The following is a 27,500-nucleotide window of genomic DNA, read 5'->3' as shown; positions in this document are numbered from 1 at the left end:
GTAGATTATAGGTTTACAAGTTTAAAAGTTTGCATAATTGTAATCTAGGCAACACATGGCTGGAGCCTAGATCAACCTTCCCTACATCAGCTGTATGACTCAGATGTGAGTGATGTGATAGGTGGCGGGTGGTAGCTCCGCCCCCCTCGCCCCCTCCCCTCCCCCGGTCTTACTTGTGCGGCAGGCCCGGCCAGCCCTCGGTGCCTGCGAACGAGTGTTTGAAGGGCCTCATCAGCTTCTGAGCGTCCAGCCGGCGGAGGAGGCGGGGGGTCTGGGGGTCCCAGTAAATCCCGTTGATCAGGCAGGTGGTGTACGGCGCCACCTGTGGTTCAAGTGGCAGGACAGCAATTTATTTACTTTGATGCACTTAGAGCAGTTTTTACCCCACGTCAAATTTCAGCGTCGTCCCAGGACGGCAGATCGGCCCAGAGGTTCAGAGACACATCGAAATTCAATATATCACAATACAAAAATGTGACAACACATATGGTGGGTCAGAAAAATGAATCATGATATTAGCTCCATTTTATCCAACAAACCATCAGTGTAATATGAGACTCTGAGTTTTATCCCAGCATCTCACAGTATTGTGAGAGTTTCTGTGGACAAACAGTTTGATCCCAGCAGCCTGCAGTCAGGAGAGTTTACTGATCAATAAGCTCACGCTGCTTTGTTGTCTGATGTCATTAAAGTGCGACGGCAGTAAAATCCACAGAGTGACGTAGTGAATTCTGAGCAGAGGAGCTGCTGACGGGACGGGATATCACATGGAGCTTTAATCAACAATCAATCACAGAACAAACGTGTGGCTTCTGTTTTGCAACACGAGCACATGGCGACCTCATGGTGTCCCTGTCCCTTCAAACTGGTTTTCAAACTGGTCTGAGCTTCCCACATGCATCCGTTTTGAAATAGAGAGCCGAGGTGTCCGACTGACAGACAGGAGCAGGTGGAGGGGCAGGGGGGGTTGGGGGGGGGGTGGAGGGGGGTTGGGTTGGGGCAGGAGCTGACAGACTCACGCTGGTCCTGAAGTTGGAGGTGTACAGCTCCGGATGGTTCTCGTACTCCATGGGGTCGTACATGCCGTCGCTCTTCCTCATCAGGTGGTGGTGGCGGCTCAGCACCGTGGCGAACACTTTGGTCATGTCTGCAGGAGAGGAGGGGGAGGTGCACACACGATGATATTTCAACATTATGCCTTACTGTACGTTCACACCGCAAGCAACTCCAGAAACCAGCCGCATATGGTGATTTGGGCAATATTCAATATCACAGAAAATATCGCGATATTCACGAAATATCGCTTTATTCAATATTAGCGAATTCCAGCCCGAGCCTAGTTTCTATAGGCTGGAACAGCATGTGCGACATCTTCCCTCCTCATCTGGCATCTTTGGTGCCGGTGACCTTGTGTGTGACCTCACCCTTCAGCAGCCAATTAAATAAGAGCATTAACATATGCCTCGCCTCTCACTGCATTACAGCTCAGCCAGTTCACATCAGCCGTCGGACAGCAGCAGGTTGATGGTTGCTAGCGGTCTGAAGAGCTTTAACAATATGAGACATGATGCACATACACATGAATGTAATATTGCACAACAAAGATAAGCAAAGGGAATTCAGTACCTCCAGTTTTAGAAACGTCTTTCAGCTCGAGAGGCTCGACGTATTCAACAGGAAGCTCGTTGATGATGTCCTGCGCCCCCTGCAGGCGGCGAGGAGAGAGCGGCGTGACGGACTCGCTGGAATTATGATTTCACGACTGAAACTGAAGCGACCGACTGCTCGGACGTGTGTTTTTGTTGGAGTGTGAAGTTCGTCTTACCTTGGAAACGTTGCCAGTCCCGGTGAAACAAAACGTTACCGGGCCGATGGACTTGGGCATGAGCCCCATGGAGATCTCATACCCACAATCCCTCACTGCCTGGACGGCCTGGCTGACATTCCTGTAGTTGTGAGCCATGCCGATGTGCTGGATGGAGGAACAGGAAGTTGTTTTCATGGCAAATGAAATGAAATTATTTAAGGCCAAACTGGAATGTCAAAGAAAAGCTAGTTGTTTTTTCATTTCCACCTTTCGGATTAGGCAGTGAGGTGAAATACAAAATTCTACAAAAAATTTCCTGCGTTGTATGTTAGCAAGAGAGTGACAGCTGATGTGTTTGGATCCAATTTAGGGGAAAATAAAGCATCTTACCATAAAAGGAGTGTGATGCCCGAGAGCGAGGAAGCGCAGTCCTAAGCCGTGCAAGATGTTAATCATTCCTACAAAAACCAGATTCAGGATTCAGGATTAAAACTTGATCAGAGCGAGAAGAACAACTGGTTTTGACAGGCTGGCGGCCATGTTGACACGTTTCACAACAACAGCTTCAGGTCCAACTGAGCGAGTGATGAAGGTACGAGTCACCAGGACGTCAAAGTTTATTCAAAATGGAGAACATGGAGAACACACAACCTTAGCAGTAACTTAGCTACAGCTTCACAACTTTGCTCGAGTCCCAAGTCAGTCTCAAGTCTCGGGGCACAAGTCTCAAGTCAAGTCCCAAGTCTAAATGTAGATCACCAAGTCAAGTCCATGTCATTAATGTCAAGTCTCAAGTCTAAATGTAGATTACCAAGTCAAGTCCATGTCATTAATGTCAAGTCTCAAGTCTAAATGTAGAACAGCAAGTCAAGTCAGAACAAATCAAGAGTCCAGTATCAATTTAATATCTTAAAGCAAACTAAATATCTAGGACTTTTCAATGCAATATGGTTTTAATAGGATAAAAACTTGGTAAGAGCATCATGAGTTTGATTTCTATAATCAGTTTCAACTTCAATAAATTCAATCATTCCATACAAATTCAGAAAACAGAATTTAAATTCAGTCGTCCGCTGGAACAAATCTCATCACTTTCAATCTAAGTCATTTACACAAACACAAGATCTCAAGTCAAGACTTTAGAAACCTTTTCAAGTCATCAAAGTACAAGTCAGAGTCAAGTCCCAAGTCACCAGCACCCAAGTCAAGTCAAGTCTCAGGTCTTCTCTTCATGCAGCAAGACAAGTCTCAAGCAGTTAAAACTGTGACTCGAGTCTGACTCGAGTCCAAGTCATGCGACTCGAGTCTCCACCTCTGCTTCACAATAGTTTCTCAACAGAGTGCAGTGCAGTGAGTTCTTCACATCAAACAGCTGCTGCAATACAGTTTCACAACAGTTTCACAACAGTCTCAGCAAATGACTAACCAGCTGTAACGACCACATCACAAAGATGAACTGAGGGTCACATGATACCTGCGACACCGGCCCACTGGCCGAAAGCCACGATCCGGTAGCCGTTGGCGTCGACCATCTTCTCATAGTCGATCAGACGAACTTCCTGGGAAGACAAAACAAGATCCGAGGTCGACTTTATTATCCTTCCTGGGGAATTTTGTTGAACAAAAACCAGACACACACACACACACACACACACACACACACACACACACACACACACACACACACACACTCATGCTCAGTCACCAGTCTGAACCTGACTGAATGTTCTGTTTCATTCTCTTAAAGCATTTTGATTTAAAGGTTTCTGCTTAAATGCTTGAAATGAGTTTCTTAGTCAAATATAAATAGTGAAGTTGATCCTATGTATGAATTTCTTTCCAAAGCCTTTGTCTTTCCATCAAGGTAAAGAATCTAAAATATAAGATAGTTTGGATTTGTTTAACACTTTTTTGGTCGCTGCATAATCGCTGCATAAATCCACTTTTGAGTCTTTACTGTTATTCTAAAATGTGGAAAATAGTAAAAATAAAGAAAAATGTGGTGTGTCCAAACTTTTGACTGGTAGTGTACATCAGATGCATCAAATACAGCAACATCAGCTCCAGTACAGAAGACAGAAGTCCTCTCACTCATCACTTTATGCTACATTCAATTATAAACCAGTCTAAATACAGAGAGGGAAAACTCTACTTGAAGCAGGTGACCAGAAACAGAAGTCAGTGTCAGTCTGTAAATGATTCTACAGTTGAACTCATCTTGCTGCCCAGCAGGCTGGAGAGTCCGTACCTTCTTCAGCAGGTCGTCCAGCAGCCCCATGTTGGGCTCCTGAGCCTTGATGGTGTGGGAGAAGAAAGCGTACGTCTTCCTGGGAAGAACCTTCTCCTCCGGCAGCCGCTTCACCCCGATGATCAGCGAAGCCTCTGAGATGTCTTCCTGGATGACGGCTCCTGCCTTCTCATAGTACTGAACACAGAACACACAGCGGGTCAGCTGGCTGCAGCGTGCAGGACGCTTCAGACTAGGACCGCTTGGTTCCTGCTAAAATCAGAATGCTAATTGTTTTTGCTAGATATTGTGATCACTCTTATTGATCATGATTATTCCTCTTGATGATTTGAGGAACACTGCACTTCTGGGGTGATAAGATAAGATGAAACTGAACTGATTGATTGATTAATTGATTTATTCCAGTGGGGAAATTGTTGTAGCAGCGAAATGACCAAAAACAAAGAATGCTAGGGGGCCAAATTTGGGCCCACAGGTCACACTTTGGACAGCCTTACTTTAAAAGGAATACACCAAGTTAGTAGTGATGGTAGGCTCCATGCTAATACAGCTAAAGATAAGAAACTCAACATAATGAATGCTAAAGTGTTAGCATGGAGCTACTATCACTCAACATAGTGAATGCTAAAGTGTTAGCATGGAGCTACTATCACTCAACATAGTGAATGCTAAAGTGTTAGCATGGAGCTACCATCACTCAACATAGTGAATGCTAAAGTGTTAGCATGGAGCTACCATCACTCAACATAGTGAATGCTAAAGTGTTAGCATGGAGCTACCATCACTCAACATAGTGAATGCTAAAGTGTTAGCATGGAGCTACCATCACTCAACACAGTGAATGCTAAAGTGTTAGCATGGAACATCGGAGCCAACGATCTACCAGGAACACATGGATGATTTTGTGTTCTCATCACCAAACGGCCAAATTTCCCCCACCCCTCCTGCTTCACCTTCTCATGGATGGCTCTGCGGTTGGAGGGCTGGACCAGGACCCTGTGTCCGGCGTGGGTGAGCTCCTTGACGTGTCGCGGGGCGAGCGGCGCCCTCCTCTCCCAGGGGTTGATGTCTTCCCGCCGGATGGCCACGACGCTCCTGTGATGCTCGTGGCGGCGCTGGCCGGCGAGGCAGCTCCTCGCCCGCCCGCCTCGGTGACTCAGGAGTCGGAACATGACTTCACCCCCCTGCTTGGGACAAACACACGGAGCCACAGACCGCTAACCACACACTGTTTATCACAGACGGGGAGTCGGGTGAGCCCGGCCCGGGTCACACCTATCAGCACGCTGCGGGAGTGACAGACGGGCAGAAACCCATCAGACATATCGGAAAAACAAATCCACTACTTGGAAATTTCACATGAGCGCCAATCAGTCATGTGAGGAAGTCAGAAAGTCTGACAAAATGTTGCTATCTGAGTTCCTGAGTTATGACACAATGACGACCTTTAACCAATTCAACATGGTGGAAAAATCAAGTTTAGTGTCAGTAAACAGTGAGAGAACACTTCTATACACATGCAGCTACAGGATTGTAGTTCGTCAGACTAAACATCAAAACTAACATGAAATTAACTCCCATTCGTTCTCCTTGCTGGAAAACAGAGTATCTTTAACGATGACATCATGCTGCACCAGGAGGCGGAAATCGGAAACACCGATTTTTGAACAGTCCCGCCCCTCTGCCCCTCCCATCCAATCAAACTTCCTTTCTCTCCCTGACTGATCTCCCATTGGTTTAGACTTTTGAATGATCCCTCCCTGCATTAAGCCCCGCCCCAACATCCTGTTTCAACAGGAAATACATCAAATCAAGGAAGTTAAGATGCCGTTTCACGGGGTCTTTAAATGAAGTTCCTTAAATTGGCTTGTTAAGCTGCAGGACGGCCATGTTTGTTTACTGTTTGTCTTCCGGGTTCGATTTTCCCACTCAGTAGCAGGTGAAAGCTGCTCAGCAGCGACTGGGAAGTCCCAGATGTCGGACTTTCCTATCAGCATGTGAACGCGCAGTGAGAGGTCAGAGGTCAGGCTTGGTCTGCTATAGGGAGAGAGCTGCAGACCAACAGGTGGTTCTGACAGGCAGCAAAACCCACACTGATCATGCTGCATTTATGAACACATTTTAACAGGTTAGAAAACAAATAACACAAATAACACAATCCCAATAAAAACAGTCACTCTAAACTAACAACTGAGCACCACACACACTGGAAGTCCTTATAGGAATGATTTAGGAATATTTCAGTGACGCCATGGGAGAGAAAACTGCCATAAGGTTTGATCAGCTGACTGAACTGACTGAGCAGCAGAGACACTGTAGGAATATTACAGGAATGTTGGAGCGACTTCAAGTTGGGACAGACTCTCTGCGGTTAGACCAGTATCTACTGATGAGCTGACTGGACCTACATCCATCTGACCCCAACTGAAGCAGGATGACTGTCTTACATTACATATAGATCTCATAGTGATGCAGAGATAAAGAAAAAGATGGTATTACAGTAATCCTATAGCCTAGTAATCCTTGGCCTTCTGGATATACTTTTCAGACTGATACAAACATCACAGCAAAACTGTACCGCCACTTTAAACTCACTCTAAATACCACAGACACAATATAAGATCCTATAGGAATATTATAGGATTATATGGTGAGATAAAAAACAATACCACAGCCTAAAGTCAAATAAAATCACTGTAAAGTCACAGTTGAGTACCGCAGATACATTTTACGACACTTTATAAGGAATATTACAGGATTGTTGTGGTGATTTTAGGAGAAAGTGAGTTTCTCTGTGGGTTTGCTCTGCACATGTGATCCAGGACAGGAGAGAGTCCCGGACCCGTCCGGACTAACCAGCAGCAGACTGAACACGGTAATTAGCCTATCAGAAGTTAGTTGAAGCAGGAAGCAGCGGACGGATGAAGAAAAGTCTGGATGACAAACTGAACCTGAACCTGAACCTGAACCCGGACCCACCTTTCCTGCAGGTTAATATTCACACGGCGGCTCCTGGAGAGGAAATGTGGCGGCGCTTCACCGACAGACCGGAGTGTCAGACAGAGGTGAGCCGAGCTGCTGGAGCCACGGCGGACCTGCGTCAAGCCGCGCAGAGTACATACAGCCGTTTCCGGTCCCGATGTCAAAATAAAAGCCCCACTCAGTTTAGTTTATTTAAGATAAGATAGATAAGATAAGATAAGAAATTCAGGTGCCACGGCAGCAACTGGCAGAAAAGGACCAAGGAAAAACAGTACAGGATGATAATAAAGAGAAAAGGTAATAAGATAAAATAAAGGTAATGTACATAATATAAAACTATAGAGACAGTGCAAATAAATGCAAATAATAATAATAATGATAAATGCGTAAACATACATATACATTCATATACATATTTACACGTAGTCAGTGGTCAAGAGGAGTTCAGTTATTAGTGCTGGTTAGGGGAAGCACATATTAAAACAAATAACAAACAAAAAATATATATACATAATAAAAATTATAATAATAATACATTAATAGAATTAAAGAAAGAAAGGGAAAGAAATGTACATGTGCAGGTGAGGTAAAAAGCCCAAGATGAGCTTCTATCAAAACCTCACTGAGGTTAGACTTTCTGCTACATGTCATTTAAATCATCCATGCCTTGCCTTAAAATTTCCCTTCCATAAATCACTCCATGGTGTGTCGATTCAGTCAGATCTTGGAGTTTTTAATCATCATAACAGAAAGCAAAGATTAAGAAAAATAGCAAGAAATGTATTTGGAAGCCATTTCTAAAAGCAAAAATCATTCAGGACCAAAGTTCCTCTCAGCTGATAGTTTGGTGACCTGCGACTAATAATTTATCACATTGACCAAATAATAATATCATATAAGTCCCTACGTCTAATAATGAATCACACTGACTAGATATGTCTTGTCCCCAGAGATTTAATCAATATAAAGATATTTGGACGGTTTGGTGGAAATTATATTTGCTGCAGGGAATTTGCCACAACTCACTCCATATTAATCTAATGATTCCACTGTGCATAACAGAAATATGGATTACAGCATTAAGAGGGTCTTTTGTAAAAAAAAACGTACAGTTCGTTCTATATTAAAATATACTAAAACATGAATTCTATGAATAAGTGAAACATTATTTAAAGAAAAGATGTAATATATAGCAAATGAAAAGAATGAGAAGAACATGAAGAAAGTAGTTTTAGTTACTTTCTTCATGTTCTTTTGTACCAGAAGACATCCACTCATATTCACAATTGACATCTGCATTATATTTAATAGCAGGTGAGACAGACCTGTTCTGTGTGTGTCCTGCACTTTGTGTTTCCTCTGTTTATTCTGCTGCAGACTGTATTGATCAGTTTGTGATCAGTCAGATCTAGTTAGGCCTTTAGTTAAGTCCTGTGAGTCCGGCTGTGATGAACAGCTGGAGAAATAAAATCCCACCTGCTCTGTTCTTTTCTAGATTTATTTTTCTTTGATGTATCCTGTTACTATTTGCTGCTGCAACGACCGACTTCTCCACAGGATCAATAAAGTTTTACTTGACCTTACCTGATCTTAGTTTACCAGGTAAACTAAGATCAGGTAACCAGGTAAAGTTCACCTGACCTTACCTTGACAAATTATCTGACAAATTTTACGCTTTTAATTTGAAGGACAAAATCACCGGTTGTACGCTAGCTAACTGTGGCGAGCTTGACGCGGCCGGAGCGGAAAAGGAAACTTCCCGTGGCCCCGCGCGGCCCTGCGCGGCGCTGCGCTGCTTCAGATCCACACAGCAGCACGCTGAGTGTGCGCGCGCGGCGGCTCGGTGCGGATGGCTTATAGATCAGCAGAGTGACGCAGCAGCGTGTCGCGCGGACAGACAGGATTTGTTTGGAGGTGTAATTCTCTCCGCCAATCAGCTTCCAGAGCCGAGGAGCGGCCTCCTGCTCTGCCCGTCGCACTGTTATGACTCATGTGGAGAAATCCTGTAGAGTTCCTACAGGACTGACAGCAGTGACCTTACTGAGTCTGCATGGCAGCACTAGAATACTAACCCTAACCCTAGAATATTCCCATGATATTCATATTATTCCTATACTGTGTATACTACTCCTTACCGATTTTACAGTGACTTTATCATATTGATGGTAGTTCTTTTATCCTTGATATTTCTATAATATTCATATAGGGACTTAAAGCAATATTCCACTTAGTTTTAACATGGAGTTATTTATTTGAAAACCAGAATATAATCTCCTCATCAAGATCAGATGCGGCTGGACGAGTTTGTAGCGTTCAGATTTTTACTTCCCATTCATTTGAATGGAAACTGACATTGAACACATCGGTGAACAGATTCAGTCCATTTTAAATCCATCCATCACAGAACAGATTGTGTCTCTCCATCAGCAACAGAAACTGGATCAACAGAAACTGGATCAACAGAAACTGGATCAACAGAAACTGACAAACTGTGGATCCATTCACAGTGAGAAGAGGAATCTGACTTTACTTTGTTTCTGCACTTTATTTTCTCATTTCTAATGTTTCCAGTTAAAGAATCGTCTTCTTAGAATCACATGGAAAAGATCACAACTAACAACGTTCTCTTTTCTAAAAAAAGTAACTTCTACTCTGAGGACATTTTAAATGAGACACTTTAAAACACTTTTTACATTTACCAGCACAGTGTCTCCTAATATCATCTAATAGATTGACTGTTGATTCTGGTTTGTATTCAGGAATCTATGAAGATTTCAATTCCTAAGGTTTGGGTGTATCTGTGCACATTTACTGTTTCCCATTACAGAAACTTTAATAACTGATGATGAATTTTGTTTTTCAATCAGAATCACAGTTATTATTGCACATCCTGCTCCAGGTCCCAGATGAGCAGCCAGCAGGTGGATCACACTCTGTATAAAGTGTTTCCAAAGACTCACATTTAATCCAAACTGTGATAAAAAAGCTCCAGTTAGTGATCTGACCTCCACAGGATTAACAGGAGACAAGTATCACAGCAGTATTCCTGGAAAGATATTTTTTCACACAGCCAAACTTAAATATGTCTGATGCTACTTGTATTATACACTGTGAATTTAGATGATAAAAATGTGTATTAGCTTAGAAAGGAAGTAAACTGAGTACAGGTGGATTTATTGTCCGCTGCATCCCTGAACCCAGAGAAAAGACAGATCACTTGTTAAAACACAGGCCTGATAAACTCCATGTGTTTGACTTTTTACTTCTCCAGACGGAATAATCCAGTGTTAAAATCCAGTCCAGGTCTTCCCTGGTCTGGCTCAGCTGATCCCAAACTGCTTCATGTTAAAGAGTCCTGGATAGAGAAGCATAAGACCAAGACTCCCATGTGAAAAACATTTTGCAGTTTGGTTTATACAGAATTAAAATTTTTCTACGTCGAATGAGGTGAGGGAACAGTAGGGAAAGTAAAGCTGTGATCGAAACAGTCATTCTTATATGCTCTCATTGTGCTTATACTGCTGTTGAGTGAAATAATATTAAAATTGAACTATTCCTTGTTTTCCTTGGGACCCTCTGGAACCACCTCAAGGACCCCTGGTGGTCTCTGGACCCCATGTTGGGAACCAGTGGTTTAGCTCTGTGTTGACAGTAAAACACTTTAACAGCATCAGCTACTGCATGTTTGAAGAAGTGAGGCTGGAGTTTAACTGATGATGCTGAACGGGAAATTAGACTTTAGATTCTGTTTGCACTGATTAAAAAAAACAGCCTGAAAAAACTATTTGAGCACAACAATATTAATATGAATATTATTAACACTACTATACTATTACTAACCCTAACACTACTACTATTACTATTAATAATAGTAATAATAATTTTAGACTAATGACAATTATAGCATGAAATGTTTGTCAAGCAAATCTAATTCCTGTAAATGCAGTGAATGTTCTTAAACTAAACATATGATTTAATTTTTTGTTAACAGGGTCTTTAAAATATGTAGTCAATATTTTTTTTCATATATTTATAGACGGTCTTAAGAATGCACAGAACAAAATTGAACACACACAGTTGATTTTATTATCGTTCCTGCACAGTTCTGTACAGCAGCAGGCTTGTTGTTCAGCCTCAGAAAACAAGCTTTCAACGTTACAAGAAACTATTTATATAGTCTTCAGTTCTTCTTTTAAGTTATAACAGTGTTACAATTTCAAATAAATATCATAAAACATTTTTACAATAATCCTGAGATTGAAATAAAAAATAATGATGGGAAAAAGTTCAACTCGTCCTCCATAAGTCAGGACCAGTGATGTAGTGGCACAGTGAATAGCAAGCTGGGTGACCTCTGACCTCCAACGACTGATCATTATGAGGCAGACAGCCACCAGCATGAAGAAAAATCAGATATAGTTTCAGAAAAGCATTAATCTATGCTCTTTCCCCCTTAAATGACCCATATATCAGTTTGATACTACTTACTATGATGTAGGCTATGAGTTTATGTCATAAATATTTATATCAGGTTAAAATCGAGGGTATAACCTCTATTCTGCAAATAAAAAGTGGGTAAACTGACTTTAAGTGGGTTTACCCTCCACTACATCTCTGGTCTCGGAGTTCATCAATCTCACATCCTGAGATCCAAATCAAAAACAATGAAAACTAATAAGAATCGATGACTATTGATATCATAATTAGCCACCATAATCATATGATGGACTAACGATAAGGGGACAGGTGATTGGAAAAAGTTCTACTTGTCCTCCATGAAGTTCAGCAGTCTCACTGGGCTGAGAGAGAAGAGCATAGTGGCCAGTTGGAGGGTTTAGGTTTCCAGGCTAGGGTCAGGGTCCGACTCAGGGTATAGGGTATAGAGTCACGGTATAAGGTATGGAGTCAGGGTATAAGGTCAGGGTAGAGGGTTTAGTGTCAGGGTATGGGGTCAACAGCATGGTATAAGGTCAGGATATTTGGTCAAGAGCAGGGTATAAGGTCAGGGTATAGGGTTTGGGGTCAGGGTATAGGGTCAAGGTATAGTGTCACGCGCAGGGTATGGGATCAAGAGCAGGGTATAAGGTCAGGGTATGGGGTCAAGAGCAGGGTATAAGGTCAGGGTATAGGGTTTAGGGTCGGGGTATAAGGTCAGGGTATGGGGTCATGGTGTATGATCAGGGTCAGTTAGTTTCAGGTCTGAGGGGCAACTGGGTCCAGAGAATTCATGACGTATCCTGGTGTTTTCAGGGTCAGGGTGTAGAGTACAGGCTCAGGGTTGGGAGTCCGAGTTGGGAGTCCGGGTCAGGGTTAGGATTAGGGTTGGATAAGTGTTAGGGTCAGCTGTGAGGGGTCTGAGGGGTTACTCGGGCCTGGACGGGTCATTAAGTATGCTGATGTGTTTCTTTAGGGTCAGGGTCAGGATCAGGATCAGGGTACAGTGTCAGGGTATAGCGTATAGGGTCAGGGTATAGGGCATATGGTTAAGGTACAGGGTTAGGGTATAGCGTATAGGGTCACGTATAGGGAATAGTGTCAGGATACAGAATATAGGGACAGCGTATAAGGTCAGGATACAGGGTCAGGGTACAGGTATCTGGTCAGGGTATAAGGCCAGGATACAGGGCCAGGGTATAGGGTATAAATTATTGGGTACAGGGTACAGGGTCAGGGTATAGTTTCAGGGTACAAAGTTAGTTGGTATCAGGCCTGAGGGATGACTGGAGGCCGGACGGGTCACAAAGTTCCTTGAGGTGTCTCTTCAGGGTCAGGATCAGGGTATAGGGTCAGGCTATAGGGTATAGGGTCATGGTTTGGGGTATAGTGTCAGGGTCAAGGGTATAGTTTTGGGGTACAGGGTTAGTTGGTATCAGGCTTGAGGGGCGACTGGGGGTCGGACGGGTCACAAAGTTCCTTGAGGTGTTTCTTCGGGGTCAGGATCAGGGTTTGGGGTCAGGGTATAGGGTCATGGTATGGGGTATAGTTTCAGGGTACAGGGTCATGGTATGGGGTGTAGTTTTGGGGTACAGGGTTAGTTGGTAACAGGCCTGAGGGGCAACTGGGGGTCAGACGGGTCACACAAAGTTCCTTGAGGTGTTTCTTCGGGGTCAGGATCAGGGTTTGGGGTCAGGGTATAGGGTATAGGGTATAGGGGCATGGTATGGGGTGTAGTTTCGGGGTACAGGGTTAGTTGGCATCAGGCCTGAGGGGTGACTGGGGGCCGGACAGGTCGTGGAGTTTCCTGATGTGCTTCTTCAGGTCAAAGTTCCTGCAGAAGCCCTTGCCGCAGGTGGGGCAGGTGAAGGGCTTCTTGTCGTTGTGTGTGTGCATGTGGAAGGTCAGGTTGTACACCTGGTGGAACGCTTTGCTGCAGATCGAACACTTGAACTGTTTCTCCCCGCTGTGGGTCAGCTTGTGGTTCTTGTAGTTTCCTGGACAAGGATGAGACCGAGAGTCAGGAAAAACAAGTCTCGAAATCCTAGGATCAATTCTAGCAGCATACTATAGTTTTATGAGAGCAACCCACACTCTGTTCCACAGTAAGTAAAACTAGAAGAACCTATGGAAATACTGTAGGAACATTCTAGTGATACCATAGGAGAAAAAATACCATGAGCTAAGAAAAAGTCACTACAAACTGACTATAGAGTACCACAGACAAACTATAAGTCCTTAGAGGAATGTTCTAGGAATATTTTAGCGATAGAAGACAAAAATAGAAAAAAAATGTTAATTTATATTCTAAAGATTTGTGTCAGCCCTCAGGAAAAAGAACTATAGTAATACTATGATACATTTCAGAAAGAAATATCACAGCAAAACTATAAATCCCTATTATATCCCTATTATAGTGATGGCATAGGAGACAAAAATACCATGAAGTAGAAGAAAGTTATTATAAAATTCCTGCTTTTTTCCCTTAACAGGTCCTATATTCAAATATAAGTTTGGTATTACTTATCATAATGTATAAGCTACTTAGAATTTACCATAATATATACTTAGAATATACTGTATGTTGATGTCGGCCTAAACAAGATGGATACCTTCACGAAAAATACTAGTATTCTTAGGGATACTATAGTATTCTTGCTTTTAGAAAAGTGCTTTACAAATAAAGTTATTATTATGATCAATTTTAGAGGGATACATACAAATGCAAATGAACATTACAGTAATGTTATAGTGACAGGTAGGAGATAAAAATACCATAAAGTACCATAAGGCGATTATGTAATGTTTTTTGCCCTATCTCAATATAACTTCCATAAGTCTGACACTTACATGATGTTCATTCTCTGAATTTATAGGATTTATTTTATATTGCAAAATACTATAAATAAAAAATAAACTTTTGCACACCTGAAAGTCTTTGAGTGACAGGTGCGGAGGACTAAAACCAACAGGCAGCTATATTTCGGCACACTGTCTACACTTGCATGATGCTTTATTGCGACATTTCGGACACGCAAGTGTAGACAGTGTGGGATTATATTTCTTTTCAGAAGGATACTGTACAAATATAAAAGTACCTATAGGATTATTAAAGTGATTTTTCTCTCAGGAAATGAATAAATAGATTCCGGGAAATTCGAGCCAAGGACTTATTAAAAAAATATATATATATTTTTCTGAGCTGGTAGGTCTGTATTATTTTACAAAAACATCAAATAATATCCTAATAATAACTTTCTCACCTTTCTGATGAAATCCTTTCCCGCAGAACTCGCACACGAACGGTTTATATCCCGCGTGGATGCGCGTGTGCGTGTTGAGGGTCGAGCTCCGGTTGAACGCTTTCCCACACTGGTTACACTTGTGCGGTTTTTCCTGCAATAAAACCACATCTGGGTTAATATGCTATATATACTGTATATTATGTTATTATCATTACAGTAAGTGATAAACCAAATGCAATAAGTTCCGTCAGAATAAGGAACGGTAGCAGTGCTCTAATACATTTTATAAAGATACAAATATAAAAAAAAAAACCTATGAGTCCCTGCAGGGATATTACAGAAATATTATAGTGATACCATAAGAGATAAAATAAAGTACTGTAAGATCACTATACTCGCTACTGAGTATCAGACACACTGTCAGTCCCTATAGAAATATTATAGGAATACTATAGGACTATTACAGTAGTACCATAGGAAGCACAATAAAACCACTATAAACTCTCTATTGATATCACACACACACTTAAAGTCCCTATAGCAATATTATGGGAATATTGTAGGGATTTTTGTTATAGTATTAAAGCCTCAATACAACTTGCCTTCTCTCATGTAAAATAACAATAAGAATCTGCAAAATAGAGTATTGATTATTAAAGTGATCTGTTATTGTCATTATAAAACCAGATGAACGAAAAGAAAAGAGTCAAATTCAGATTAAAACTGGTTCGGCTGCTCTAATAAAGAAAATGTCTGTTCTGTTTTCCTCAGCAGATTCTTCATCCGGAGGAGACTTTGTGGTTCAATAAAAATGATCAAATACATTTTAATAACAAGCCTAATTGGTGGAATGCAGCTTATTTTCTCCTTGGTACGATGTAACTCTCTTGACAAAAAGAGTCCGGTATAGAACCTGAAAATGGTTCTTCGGTCTCGAACCACAGCAGAACCTTTAAGAACCTTTAAGAACGTGAAATGTTCCAACCCAGCAGCTTCTCAAGAAGCTCTTTTAAGAACCACACTGACTTCTTTATCCTGATTACTTTTTTACGTTTCATTTTAACCGATCAGAGGGTTCTGTGAGTCATTATGGTTCCATGTAGAACCACTAACTTTAACCGAAGAACCTTCCTTTGTTTTTTTCTGGGTGTTGATTATTGTTTTATGTTAAAATATAACCATAAAAAACAGATCAAATATGTTAACCAGCACTGATGTTATAATATTATGGAATTATTGTCCATAAAGCTGCATCATGAATTATATTTCCCATTCTAATAACAGTAAGATGTATTGTCTAATGAAAGGAACTTGTTTCTGTATCAAAGCGTTCCGTCTCTTCCCACCTGAGTGTGGATGATCTTGTGGCGGCACAGCGTGCTGGCTTGGCGGAATCCTTTCCCACACACTTTACACACGAACGGACGCGCGCCGGTGTGCACGGGCATGTGGCGCGTGAGGTTGTAGTGGGCATTAAACACCTGAGCAGAAATATAGATATTAAATATATAAAATACACCAAAACCATTATACAGCTGAGCAGAAATATAGATGAAATATGTTAAACACACCAAAACAAAACAATTAAATACACAAACAACATTAAATGTACAAAAACTATTAAACACCTGAGCAGAAATATAGCCTAGATGAAATAAACAAACACTAAAACCATTAACTACACAAAATACACTAGAAGAATTAAATACACAAAAAAACATTAAACACCTGAGCAGAAATATATCAAATATAGGCCTATTAAATACACTAAAACCATTAAATGCACAAAAAACATTAAATATTCAAAAGCTATTAAACACCTGGGCAGGAAAATCTAAAGCCTATATTAAAACTATTAAACATCTTGACAGGAAAACACCGGGTGTCTCAAAAGTAGTCATACATTTAACATTATTAATACTCACTATATTATTAAATATGAAAAATAAAAGGTGGCTACACCCATTATTTACAGACTGTTGAATGTTGAGTTATTTTGTTAAAATAAATAAATACGTTAACAATGACTAAAATTATAGTCTACAGCTTTGTTTTTCATTATTATTATTAAAAATTGTATACCTACTTATATGAAATACAATAAAACCATTAAAAAACTGATGAGAAAAAAAACTCAACATCATTCAACACTTGTAAATATGTGAAATTCTCAGTGAGCCTTAATGAGTCCAGCTTTATTAATCTGGCAGTCTTTATCTTTAAAGTGGAGCGTGAAGATAAAAAAAAAGTGACAAGAAATTTATTTGGAAGAAAAAAAACAAGAAAAAGAAAAGAAATTACAAAATTCACAAGCTGAGCATCAGGACTAAAGTTCCTCCGAGCTGATAGTTTGGTGTTTTATGTCGAATCATTTATAATTTATCACACTGACTAAATAATAATTTCTAGTCAGTCTGGGTTTGGAAGTGTTGCTGTAAATAATATGAACACAGTTAGTAAATCGACACCTCTAATGAAAACGAGTAAAAATGCATCAGTTAAAAGCAATAAAACCAAAAGCATCAGTCTCACCTTCCCACAAACCTCGCAGGTGAAAACTTTGGGTTTGTTGCCCGGACAGGAGCCGCTCATCCGGGCCGCGGAGCCCTTGAAGATCTTGTCGGACAGGATCTGGTCCCGCTCCTTCATGTAGTGCTGGATCTGGCTCTGCGAAAGCTCCTTGAAGGCCACGCCGGACGGGTAGCGCTCCCCCGCCTGGCCCGGCTTGCTCTTCTCCGCCAGGAAGGCTTTGTGCCGGGCGGTGAGGAGGTAGGAGGCCATGGGGTGCAGGTTGACCAGGCCGGCCGGGGGAGGACAGCCGCTCTCCCCGCAGTTCAGGTAGCAAACCGCCCCCATGGTCGGGAAGGACGACTGGTTCACCACCCGGGGCCGGAAGAGTTTGTACTGGCCGGCGGGTTGGTTCGCGTCTTCCTGCTGGTTCTTATAGTTCAAGCCAAAGCCCAGAAAGTCGGTGGGAGTGTGAGAAGACGCGTCGAAATGGTTGGGGTCCAGTCCGGTGATGTTGAGCCGGTGGCCCGGCTCGTACCCGAGCGGCACCAGCGGGATCATGCAATGCAGGGAGGACGGACACATGTCGGGTTTCCCCACGGGAGCGGGCTGGAACCAGCTGGGGAGCGGTATCGACTTTGGTTCAGGCGTCCTGGCCATAATCCGGTCGATGGAGAAAGCGAGAGGCTTGCTGGAGGTGATCATGTCGGAGCCCGCAGGCTGGCTCCCTGAAGCCGGGGGGGAGCCGAGGATCCCCGCTGGGCGGCGGAGAGGACCGTCCATCACCTCCGCAAACCGCGGCGACAACCTGCTGGAGAGCCGGGGTCGGTGCTGCTCCTCACCGGCCCGCTGGAAAGGACATCATCTGACGGGGAAACCCCCCTCACTGTCCCCCGCTTGGCGCTGATTGCGGACAATCAGGACGGCTCGATAAGGCGTGTGGAGAGCCGAGACCTCGCCGATCGTTACCGTCCAGGAAGGAGAGGAAAGTAGATAATTTGCTCAATTCTCCTCCGTCAATTCTCCACTTGTCGCCGCTGGAGGAGGAGGAGGTTGTCCTTTAGTAGCAGGACTCCTGTTCAACTGGAAGGTATTTGGTAAATCCCAGGTCCCCTTGTGGCTTCGTGTGACATCATTTTAAATCGCAACACGCCAGACGCGCAGCGAGGTCAGACTGTCAGAGTTTAGATCAGATTTGGACGCATCTTTTCCTGCGCCTCGCCTCGGCTCCAAACCGCGCGCCGTTTTACGCACGGTTCAAAGATGAACACAAAGCTGCTCCGCTGCCATGTGGCTGCTATAGGTGAACTTACATAGAAAATGGATGAACTTGAATAGAAAATGGACCTGAAGTCGCCGCTCCCTGCCCGGGTTTCAGGCTGGATCAACAACTTTGATCCAAATGCCTTTTCTTTTACGCACAACATTAGACGCCAAAGCAGCCGCAGAATAAACCAGTTTCCATGAAGCCTCGGTTAGACTTTTGTCCCAGTTTACACACTTCACACTCTGCAGAAAGGCTCCAGACACAGAACCAGGACAGGGAACTGTGCAGCTAAATAAAAGCGCGCGCCCTGCCTTATACCAACTATATGTGAACTTGGACAGAAACTGGGTCTCAGTCTGTTTCAGGTTTCCATCAGTCTTCAGCCGGCAGAGGGACGGAAACTCCTGATGACTCAATTAAACTAGACTGTAAAAAAGCCAATAACTTGATCATAGGAAATTATTTCCCCATCAGAGCAGTGTGTGTGTGTGTGTGTGTGTGTGTGTGTGTGTGTGTGTGTGTGTGTGTGTGTGTGTGTGTTTTCCGGTCAGTCTGCATGTTGGCAGCAGGCTGAACGGTTTGATGCTCAGCTTTTGAACAGATGCTGCAGAAATAAAACTGGCGGCTGCAGAACTGAAGCAGCGAGAAGCTGACAGTAAAAACACAGTAAAACAAAAACACAGTAAAACAGTAAAACAGTAAAACAGTAAAATACAGTAAAAAAACAACAGTAAAATGTACTTAGAAAATATTTGGTGGTGAATTGGAGCTTATTTTTCTCCGGATAAGAGCGTCAATTAATGCCTATAAAGTATTCTTCTTCTTCTTATTATTATTATTAATATTATTACTACAGGTATATAGCCTATAATTGAAGACCAAATAAAGCAATAAACGCTATACTGAAAAATGAAAATTGGATGTTTCGGTTTTTCAGTTTTAATGCAACTAGCAGAAAAAAGACAGAAGTGTCTGATGAATAAAAAGAGTGAACGAATATTATAACTGTTTTTATATAGTAATAATAACAATAATAATAATTTTTATTATTTTAGGCATTTACCTGAGACATTCAAAACAACCAGTAGGCTACTACAGAGGTCAGAGGTCACTGAGACAATATGGAACAAATATTCCCGTTAACACAAAATTATTACTATTATCTGTTATTATCATCTCTCTATTATTATATATTATTATCTTACTATAATTATCCCTTTACTATTATTATTATCTATATTTTGGTATTTTTCAGTAGGTTGCCTGGTAGAAACATATCAATAGAAACATAACACCCCCCCTCCCCCCCCCCCCCATTCTCACCCACCTACACACCCACACCCACACACACACACACACACTCACACACCCTTCGATAAGGATTTACATTGAGATGGAAACGTCTTTCACGTCACTTGACTGACACTTAAAGTCTCTTTAACTCACGCGACATCACGTTAATCCTCAGAGCGATGAATCACCGCGGAGGAAAGAAACTCCGCTGCTTTATTTATTATTCATTATCATTATCATTAATAATGAGCCAATAATCATCTGCCTTTAATCAGTTTTTGGGCTGTGCTTTGTTTTGTTTTTGCGATATTCAATACCCGATTTTTATTCTATTGAAAACACATTACTAGTAAAAGATAATGATTATATTAACAATAATAATATCCTAATAGTAGGCTAATTGTAATAATAATAGTAATAATAGTAAAAATAATAGCCTGGTAAAAATAGGGCCTAATAGTAGTAATAATAATAATACTACTAATAATAATAATAATAACAACAATAATAACAACAATACAAATAATAATAATCATCATCATGATAATAGCTTTATGGAGCAAATAGCAATATTTTTTAACCAAAAAATCCGTTCACTCTTTTGTTTCATGTAATTATAATTATCATATAATATCAATAAAGCGACGTAATAACGAGCAGCCTGTCCGTTATAAGTGCATCCTGTTGTTTACAAAAAAATAAAATAAAATAAAAAATAAAATCCTAAATACAAAACAAAACAAAAAAAAACAAAAAAAAAAATTGTATGGGATTATTATTGGACCCCACCCAATAAAATAAACAGAATCAAATAGAATAGAATAGAATAGAATAGAATAGAATAGCTTAAAATAGCTTAAAATAGATTAAAATAAAATAAAATAAAATAACATAAGTAAATAAATAAAAATGAAATGATATAATGAGGAGACAGCAGGCTCGTCAGTAAACTGACTCCAGATCAGTCTGGACGCTCTGCTGAGCAGCAGAAAGATCTGGAGACACAGAGGAGCCGCAGCTTTAAAATGACCGAGGATTATTTGTGATTATTCAATATTTCAATAAATGATTCTATATTTCAGGATAAATGCTGGATGCTTTTACCGACATGAAAAACTTCAACATTTAGACATCTGACTGCAAATAAACCAAAATAAAAAAATAAATCCAGCGGAGGCCTGGTAGATTTGTTGGAGGAGCCAGGAGTGATTTTGAATTCTTAAAATATTACAACAATATTTGATTATAAATATGCTTTAAATATGGCTATCACTGTTATTTTTATTGCTGCTCTCTCTTAACAGAAACGGGTTACTGAGCTTAATGCAGCTCTTTATCATTTGTTTTTTGTCTTTTTTCTTTTCTTCTTGTTTTCATGTTCCATATTTTATCTAACTATTGTATTTAATTGTGGTACTTTTTCATCATCTTCATTCTTTTTGTATGTAAAGCACTTTGTAAGCATTGTTTTTTTTTTTTTTAGTAAAGTGCTATACTACATACAATACAATTATTGTTATTATTATTATTACTATTATTAATCGGCAGCACAGGATGGGCCAAGTTAAAAAAAAATCTGCAAAAACGGAAAGAGAAAATGCAGAGTGATTTCTTATTTCTCTTTTGGTTTCTGTCTCCCTGCGGGTTGAATTTCTTTTCTCTTCTCATTTTTTCTCTCACTAATTTTTTCCCCCTTTTTTTTTTCGCATCGTGAAAATAAACTCCACCTTCCTTCTGGAGGATCCGAGAAACCGTCCGCAGTTAGTGATGTGCGGTCAGAGAAGTGACGTCACTCCTCCACTCTGAACAAACGGAGAGAAATAAAGACCAGAAGCCGCCGCTGCTTTAAAAACACTTTAATTCCGACACTTAGAACACACCTGAGCAAAACAGGTGCACAGTGAGACGATATAAATATACTTCATATATTTTGTCCATTTGTTTTGGCCTTTTGACTCCACTGACACGAACTGACCGGACGGTTAAACGGCAGAAAGCCGCACGGGACCGATCCGAGGCGACGCAACACTCTGATTCACAGGTAAAACTGTTCAAGACGAAACATTCACACCGAAAGAGACGGAGGATGATGTGGATTGTCTGCTGTTCACATTAAACCACAGCAACACACCCGGTCCTGGTCCTGGTCCCGGTCCCGCACTGAAGTCACGTGTGAATTCAAAGCACATGTGAATTTTCCCATTTCCCATGTGAAAATGACATTTCCACATATGACTTATCTCTGTACATGTGGAAAAAAAAATGTTCACGTGGAAAAAAAACACTTCACCTTTGAAATTAAATTATCACGTGAAGTTTTTTCATATGTGAACATGCTTTGAATTCACATGTGGGTTTTCATCAGAGCTGGACAGACTCCACTCTGCTGCAGTTCCCACACTTCTTTATTGGTTTATTGATTTGAAGACTCTGATCAGTGTTCAGAGCGATGCTGATGTGTTGGGGGATTTGACGTCACCTGGACCGTTTCACTCCACAGCTGAACATTATTCTTCACCACAGGAACAATCACAACGACAGATGACATCATCTACAGCTACACAGAACATGGTGTCATGTGTATTGGAGCAAAATTCAGTCCGCACACTTCAACACTTTTTGTGCAACTCCAAAACCTTTTAAGACCTTTAAAAATACCTTTAAATAGTTAAATGTACTCTCCAGGCTTTTCCAGACTTTTCCAGATCTGTTAGGAATCCGTCTGAACCGGTCTGAACCGGTCTGGACCGGTCTAAACCGGTCTGAACCGGTCTGGACCGGTCTGGACCGGTCTGGACCCGGGTCAGACTGTAGCGGATCATTTTCCAGCAGAAAAATTTGCATTTCACAAACCCTGGAAGCTGTTTCAGTGATATCTGGTGTTTCTGTGGACAATAGAAACCAGTAGAAACCATTTTCTTTTTGCATCATTTACAACTAAAGCCACTATCAGTGATTAGTGAAGCCACAGCCCCCCCCTCCCCCCCCCTCAATATATCTCTGAGGACTTGTGATTGGCTGCTGGTTCAGAAACTACAGCGCTGCAGCAACATTTCATGAGTTTGGAGTTACAAGTTTCTATCTGCAGATCTGAGGTACATCAAACATTTGACTGTTTACTTTCTATCTTTTTAAATATTTAACCCTAAAAGCTTCTTTAGTAAAAAAAAAATAAAACCATGAAAGCGTAAAGCAACACTCAACGATCATGAATATGCAGATAACTCAATTTTGATAAAAACGTCAGATGGAACCTTATAATTCCAAGCTTGTGATTTAGTAAAAATAACACTGTTGTGCAGTTTCTGCTGTAGTCGCTGCCAGGAAAGAGACTCTGAAAGGCCGTGATGTCACTCGCACCGCGGCGCCCGGCGGCGTCCGGCGGCTCTGAGGAGGAAAATAAAGACGAACATAAAGAGGAGCCGCGGTGCTCGGCTGTACAGAGTGACATCAATCAGAATATGGCTGCATGGGAGGAGAGGGGGGGGGGGGGAGGAGGAGGAGGGTCCCATCAGTCCTGATCATCACAGCATCTTCTTCTTCTTCTTCTCCTCCTCCTCCTCCGACGCCTCGCCTCCACTTCCTGTCCGTCGTGCATTCTGACACACGCGTGTGTTTCCCATGTTCTCTCACATCGCACGTTCACGCAAAAATAAAAACACACACAGCAGTCGCTTTCTGGGGGATACGGACGAGACGGTGCTGCTGACTGGGTGGTGGTGGGGTGCGGGGGGGCGAAGGGTGGGGTGCGGGGGGGCGAAGGGTGGGGTGCGGGGGGGGGAAGGGTGGGGTGCGGGGGGGCGAAGGGTGGGGTGTGGGGGGGGGAGGGTGGGGTGTGGGGGGGAAGGGGGGGGTGCGGGGCGTTCAGTCGTCCTCCTCGTCGCTGTCCCTCATGCTGATGCCCTGCAGGCCGTCGCCCGCCTTCACGGCGGCCGTGGCTTCCTCCACCGTCAGCCGGTTGTAGATCGTCTCGTAGCTCTTGTTGTTCAGCGTGGCGTCCAGAACGCCCTGCAGCCGGAAGTCACGGTACGTCTTCTGTTGGGGGGGGTGGGGAGGGGGGGGGGGGGGGGACAAGAGAAGGAAAACAGAGAGCATCTTAGGAATGCAGCAGGAGGAGGCTGCTGCTCGCCGCTGGGACAAAAGCAGCAGATTGAGGCTCAAGGACGCGACGAGTCTTTTATGTTTTCATGTCGGACTGAGCGGCAGACGCGTGTTTGAGGGTTTTTAGCTTCAGAAGCCATTATCATTCCTCGACTCGCCGCTTTCAAGTTAAAGTCACGTCTCGCTGCACATTAGACAACTATGAAAAGACTAAAAACTGGGCAGCAGCTCGCAGCTGATGAGACGTTTTCTCTCTGCAGCCTCCTGCTGCCACATCGGTTCGTCTGCTTCAATTATCTCTTTTCAGAAAAGTCACATGTGAAAACCCACATGTGAACTCAAAGCACATGTGAACTCAAAGCACATGTGAACTCAAAGTGTGCTTTTTGGACACATGTTGATTTTCATATGTGAACATATGACATTTCCCATGTGAAAATGACATTTTCATCTGTCAATTGACTGAAATTAAGTTTTTACATGAGAAACAAACATCGTCACATGTAACCACAGGTGAAAATGTGAAAAAAAAAAGTTCACGTGGAAAAAACACTTTGCACCAGTGAACTGAAACTGAAGTAAAAACTGTCACATGTGATGTCAGAGTACAATGTGAAAAAAACAAAACTAACGTGTCCAAAAAGCACATGTGCTTTGAATTCACATGTGAGGTTTAACAAGTGACTTTTTCTGTGAGGGTAAAGCGAATGTTTTGGTGTTATGGGATGTCTGAACCAATCAGGGACTGTGCTGGTCGAGCTTCTGACCCTCCACCAACCAAACATCCCGCCTGGAACCAGAGCAGGAAACCACAGGCTGGTAAACCCAAATCTTCACTAGCCACCAGCCAGGTTTTACTAGCCAACTGGATGTTCAGAACAGTTTGAATGAAGCCGGTGGAGCGACACAGTTTACTTCTTTACTTTCTGCTGCAGATATAAAATGACAGCTTTGATTGTTTAGCATAAAGCCATAACCAGAGAAAATGTTTAACCCTCTCAGCTAGTGAAGGTCAAGCTGAACTCTCATTTTTACACAGACAGTTCATCACATTTTAAATAAATCCTAATGATATAAACTTGACTTTCATTCCAAAATTAGAAATAAGCCATTTGAACAATGTGACAGCTTCTCTGACAAAATGACTGCTGATATTAAAGCAAAACTCACTATTTAATATTATTGACGTTATTTGCTCTGCTGACTGTAAATTCCATAGAATGATATAAAGCATTTTGGAACGTCAGCCTTTACTTTCAGTATTTATTATAGTTGAGAGTTTTTTCAAGAAAGCAAAACAGATGAACAATATTCTTCAACATATGTATATATTTATGCTGATGTTCATGGTCTACCACTTTTTTAAAATGATCTGAATCTGCATGATATAAATGAATGCTATACATGAAGGTAAATGGCATGACTGATTTCAGCTGCACTAAAATATATATATACATATATATATATATATATTTTTTTTTTCCCAAGAAACCAATTTGATTCAGCAGACTTCAGACTGCGGTCTGGTTAAATCTGGTTAAGGCTTTTATTCATAAACACGAGTGGATCAGCTGGACCTGCTGGGTTTCTGCAGGTTACATTCAAGACTTTTTAAGACAGATTCAATTCAAAATTAAATCTAATTTCATCCTAAAACTATAACAAACCAGCAGATTATGATTATGATATTTCTCACTAGAGAAACTCTGACAAAAGCATCAGTTTTAAAAACAACATTTTTAAAGCTTCTGAAAATGTGTTTTCATTTTAAGGCCTTGAATTCAGAAAATTCAACTTTAAAAAATGTAAAAGCTTTTAAGGAACCTGCAGACTTCCTTCATTCACTTCAACTGGAATCTCCATCATGTGTTTTCAGTGCTGTGAACCATGAGCCTGACTTCACATCTCTGTTCTGTCACTGCTGATTCTATATGTTGCTGCTGTCGCCTCCCACACACACACACACACACACACACACACACACACACACACACACACACACACACACACACACACACACACAGCGCCCCAGCTCACCTTGACGATCTTGATGAGTGTTTTCAGCTGGTACATGTGCAGCTGCAGGTCCAGTCGGTCCGTCAGCCAGACACACACCGCCTTCATGGAGCTGGTGTACCATTGCTGTAAACAAGACAAACAAACACGAGCGTTATCCATTACCCAGCATGCCCTGCTCACCATCGCCACTCCACCAACAAACACATACTGTAGTTTCATATTTAAAAGTGTCTGCGTGAAACAGACCGGAGGCTAATGACATCCAGCCAGCAGCGTCCAATCAGCCGACACACACACACACACACACACACACACACTGCTGCTGTTCAAACATCTGTCTACATTAAGTGTGTTCTTCACAAAGGAAGGAAATTATGATTTTCTCTTTGACGCTCATGAATTTCTGAAATTATACAATGAAGTTTTAACAGGTTTCAAAGGTCAAGAAACTCTTTCAGCAGCAACTGTTACTGAAACTGAAAGTGTTTGATGCGTTTCAGTGAAATCCTGCTCAAACACACACTCCACCACTGGCTTTGTTTACATTGTGCTCTACTGGATTCAAGTATTTACTGTACACTGTGAGACGTGTCTGAGCGGATATGCTTGATTGATACCTTTATCAATAATTGTAAATAGGAAAAAAAAAAAAAAGTGGGAGACAGGACTTTGAGAGAAAAGCAGAATATATAAAAAACAACGTGTTATTTTCTTTGTTCTCTTGTCAGAATCTGCTTTGTCGGCGTTCCTTTATGTGCTAGAAGTGATTTTCAGACGATGGCAGTGAATGGAGAGAGAAAAAAACACAATTCTCCAGTCTGCTCTACCGGAGCAACAGATCACAGAATCACTGATTTTGGGGTTTTATCATGGAGGAAGAGACACGACCCAAGATACTACACACAGAGCTTTAAGCCTCATGTTGACGCTTCGCAGCTCCGTCTCTCTGAGCCGACGCTTTCTGGTTTATCGGTTTATCGGACGGACGGCGTTTTCCCCCCCGACAGCTTCTGGAACGTCTCCTTCGGCGGCGTCGACGACACGAGGTCAGAGGAAGTGGTGTCAGGACGGCGGGAATCAAAGAGGGAACAGATTTACCTTTCCAGACTCCAGTTAGCGTAACGCAGCTGAGCGCGCGGCGGCGGCGGCGGCGGGAGAAAACTGTTTGCTGCCGTCTTTGTGAATTTCATTAAAACGCTCTCGGTTCACACCTTCCGGCCGCAGCAGCAGACAGATCTCACCTGAAGAGCAATACTCATTTACTGCATCCAACACACACACACACACACACACACACACACACAGCCTGCCGCTTTATTCAGGTGGCAGTCAAACAAGAATGCATGGGGAAATTGCTGTGACACAGTAATGACCCGTATTATTAAGATTTGGTTTAAGAGCCATAACTGATTTCATTTTACACCGCTAAGCACTTATGCAATTTAAAAAGGGAAAAAAAAAGCCGGAGGGTTATTTCACGCTCTCGACAGAAGCAAAACACGTCGGGGATCGCTCGCTCCCCTGTGATGCCGCCATGTGTCGACGCACTTCTGCACAAACTGCAAGTATTTCTGAGTCAGTGTCAGATAACTGCAA

The 27,500-nt window shown here is 42.0% G+C and overlaps 3 protein-coding genes across 3 annotated transcripts in view; all 3 read right to left on the bottom strand.

The window, feature by feature from the left end:
- Nucleotides 1-7,108, bottom strand: part of aass (aminoadipate-semialdehyde synthase) — a 31,612-nt gene extending 24,504 nt beyond the window's left edge. The window contains exons 1-9 of the mRNA XM_078282871.1: nucleotides 7,035-7,108; nucleotides 5,009-5,239; nucleotides 4,056-4,232; nucleotides 3,282-3,366; nucleotides 2,198-2,265; nucleotides 1,826-1,972; nucleotides 1,627-1,705; nucleotides 1,020-1,147; nucleotides 174-322 (exon numbers count right to left, since the gene is read on the bottom strand). Coding sequence (XP_078138997.1) covers nucleotides 174-322; nucleotides 1,020-1,147; nucleotides 1,627-1,705; nucleotides 1,826-1,972; nucleotides 2,198-2,265; nucleotides 3,282-3,366; nucleotides 4,056-4,232; nucleotides 5,009-5,227 — 1,052 coding nt within the window. The 5' untranslated portion in view covers nucleotides 5,228-5,239; nucleotides 7,035-7,108. The remainder of the gene's footprint in view (nucleotides 1-173; nucleotides 323-1,019; nucleotides 1,148-1,626; nucleotides 1,706-1,825; nucleotides 1,973-2,197; nucleotides 2,266-3,281; nucleotides 3,367-4,055; nucleotides 4,233-5,008; nucleotides 5,240-7,034) is intronic.
- Nucleotides 7,109-13,223: 6,115 nt separating this feature from the next.
- Nucleotides 13,224-17,929, bottom strand: fezf1 (FEZ family zinc finger 1). The gene is made up of 4 exons (XM_071908970.1): nucleotides 17,249-17,929; nucleotides 16,063-16,197; nucleotides 14,735-14,867; nucleotides 13,224-13,468 (listed from the first exon to the last, which is right to left on the bottom strand). The coding sequence occupies exons 1-4, from the start codon at nucleotides 17,927-17,929 to the stop codon at nucleotides 13,224-13,226; spliced, it is 1,194 nt and encodes a 397-aa protein (XP_071765071.1).
- A 3,696-nt stretch (nucleotides 17,930-21,625) lies between these two features.
- The window catches only part of cadps2 (Ca++-dependent secretion activator 2), a 131,299-nt gene continuing 125,424 nt past the window's right edge, over nucleotides 21,626-27,500 (bottom strand). Inside the window, exons 24-25 of the mRNA XM_078282866.1 lie at nucleotides 25,923-26,027; nucleotides 21,626-23,819 (exon numbers count right to left, since the gene is read on the bottom strand). Coding sequence (XP_078138992.1) covers nucleotides 23,649-23,819; nucleotides 25,923-26,027 — 276 coding nt within the window. The 3' untranslated portion in view covers nucleotides 21,626-23,648. The remainder of the gene's footprint in view (nucleotides 23,820-25,922; nucleotides 26,028-27,500) is intronic.

The sequence above is a fragment of the Centroberyx gerrardi genome, chromosome 4, assembly GCF_048128805.1.
Source record: "Centroberyx gerrardi isolate f3 chromosome 4, fCenGer3.hap1.cur.20231027, whole genome shotgun sequence".
NCBI lineage: Eukaryota > Metazoa > Chordata > Actinopteri > Beryciformes > Berycidae > Centroberyx > Centroberyx gerrardi.
The sequence above is the reverse complement of the archived record's forward strand: the minus strand, read 5'-3'. Positions and strand labels throughout refer to the sequence as shown.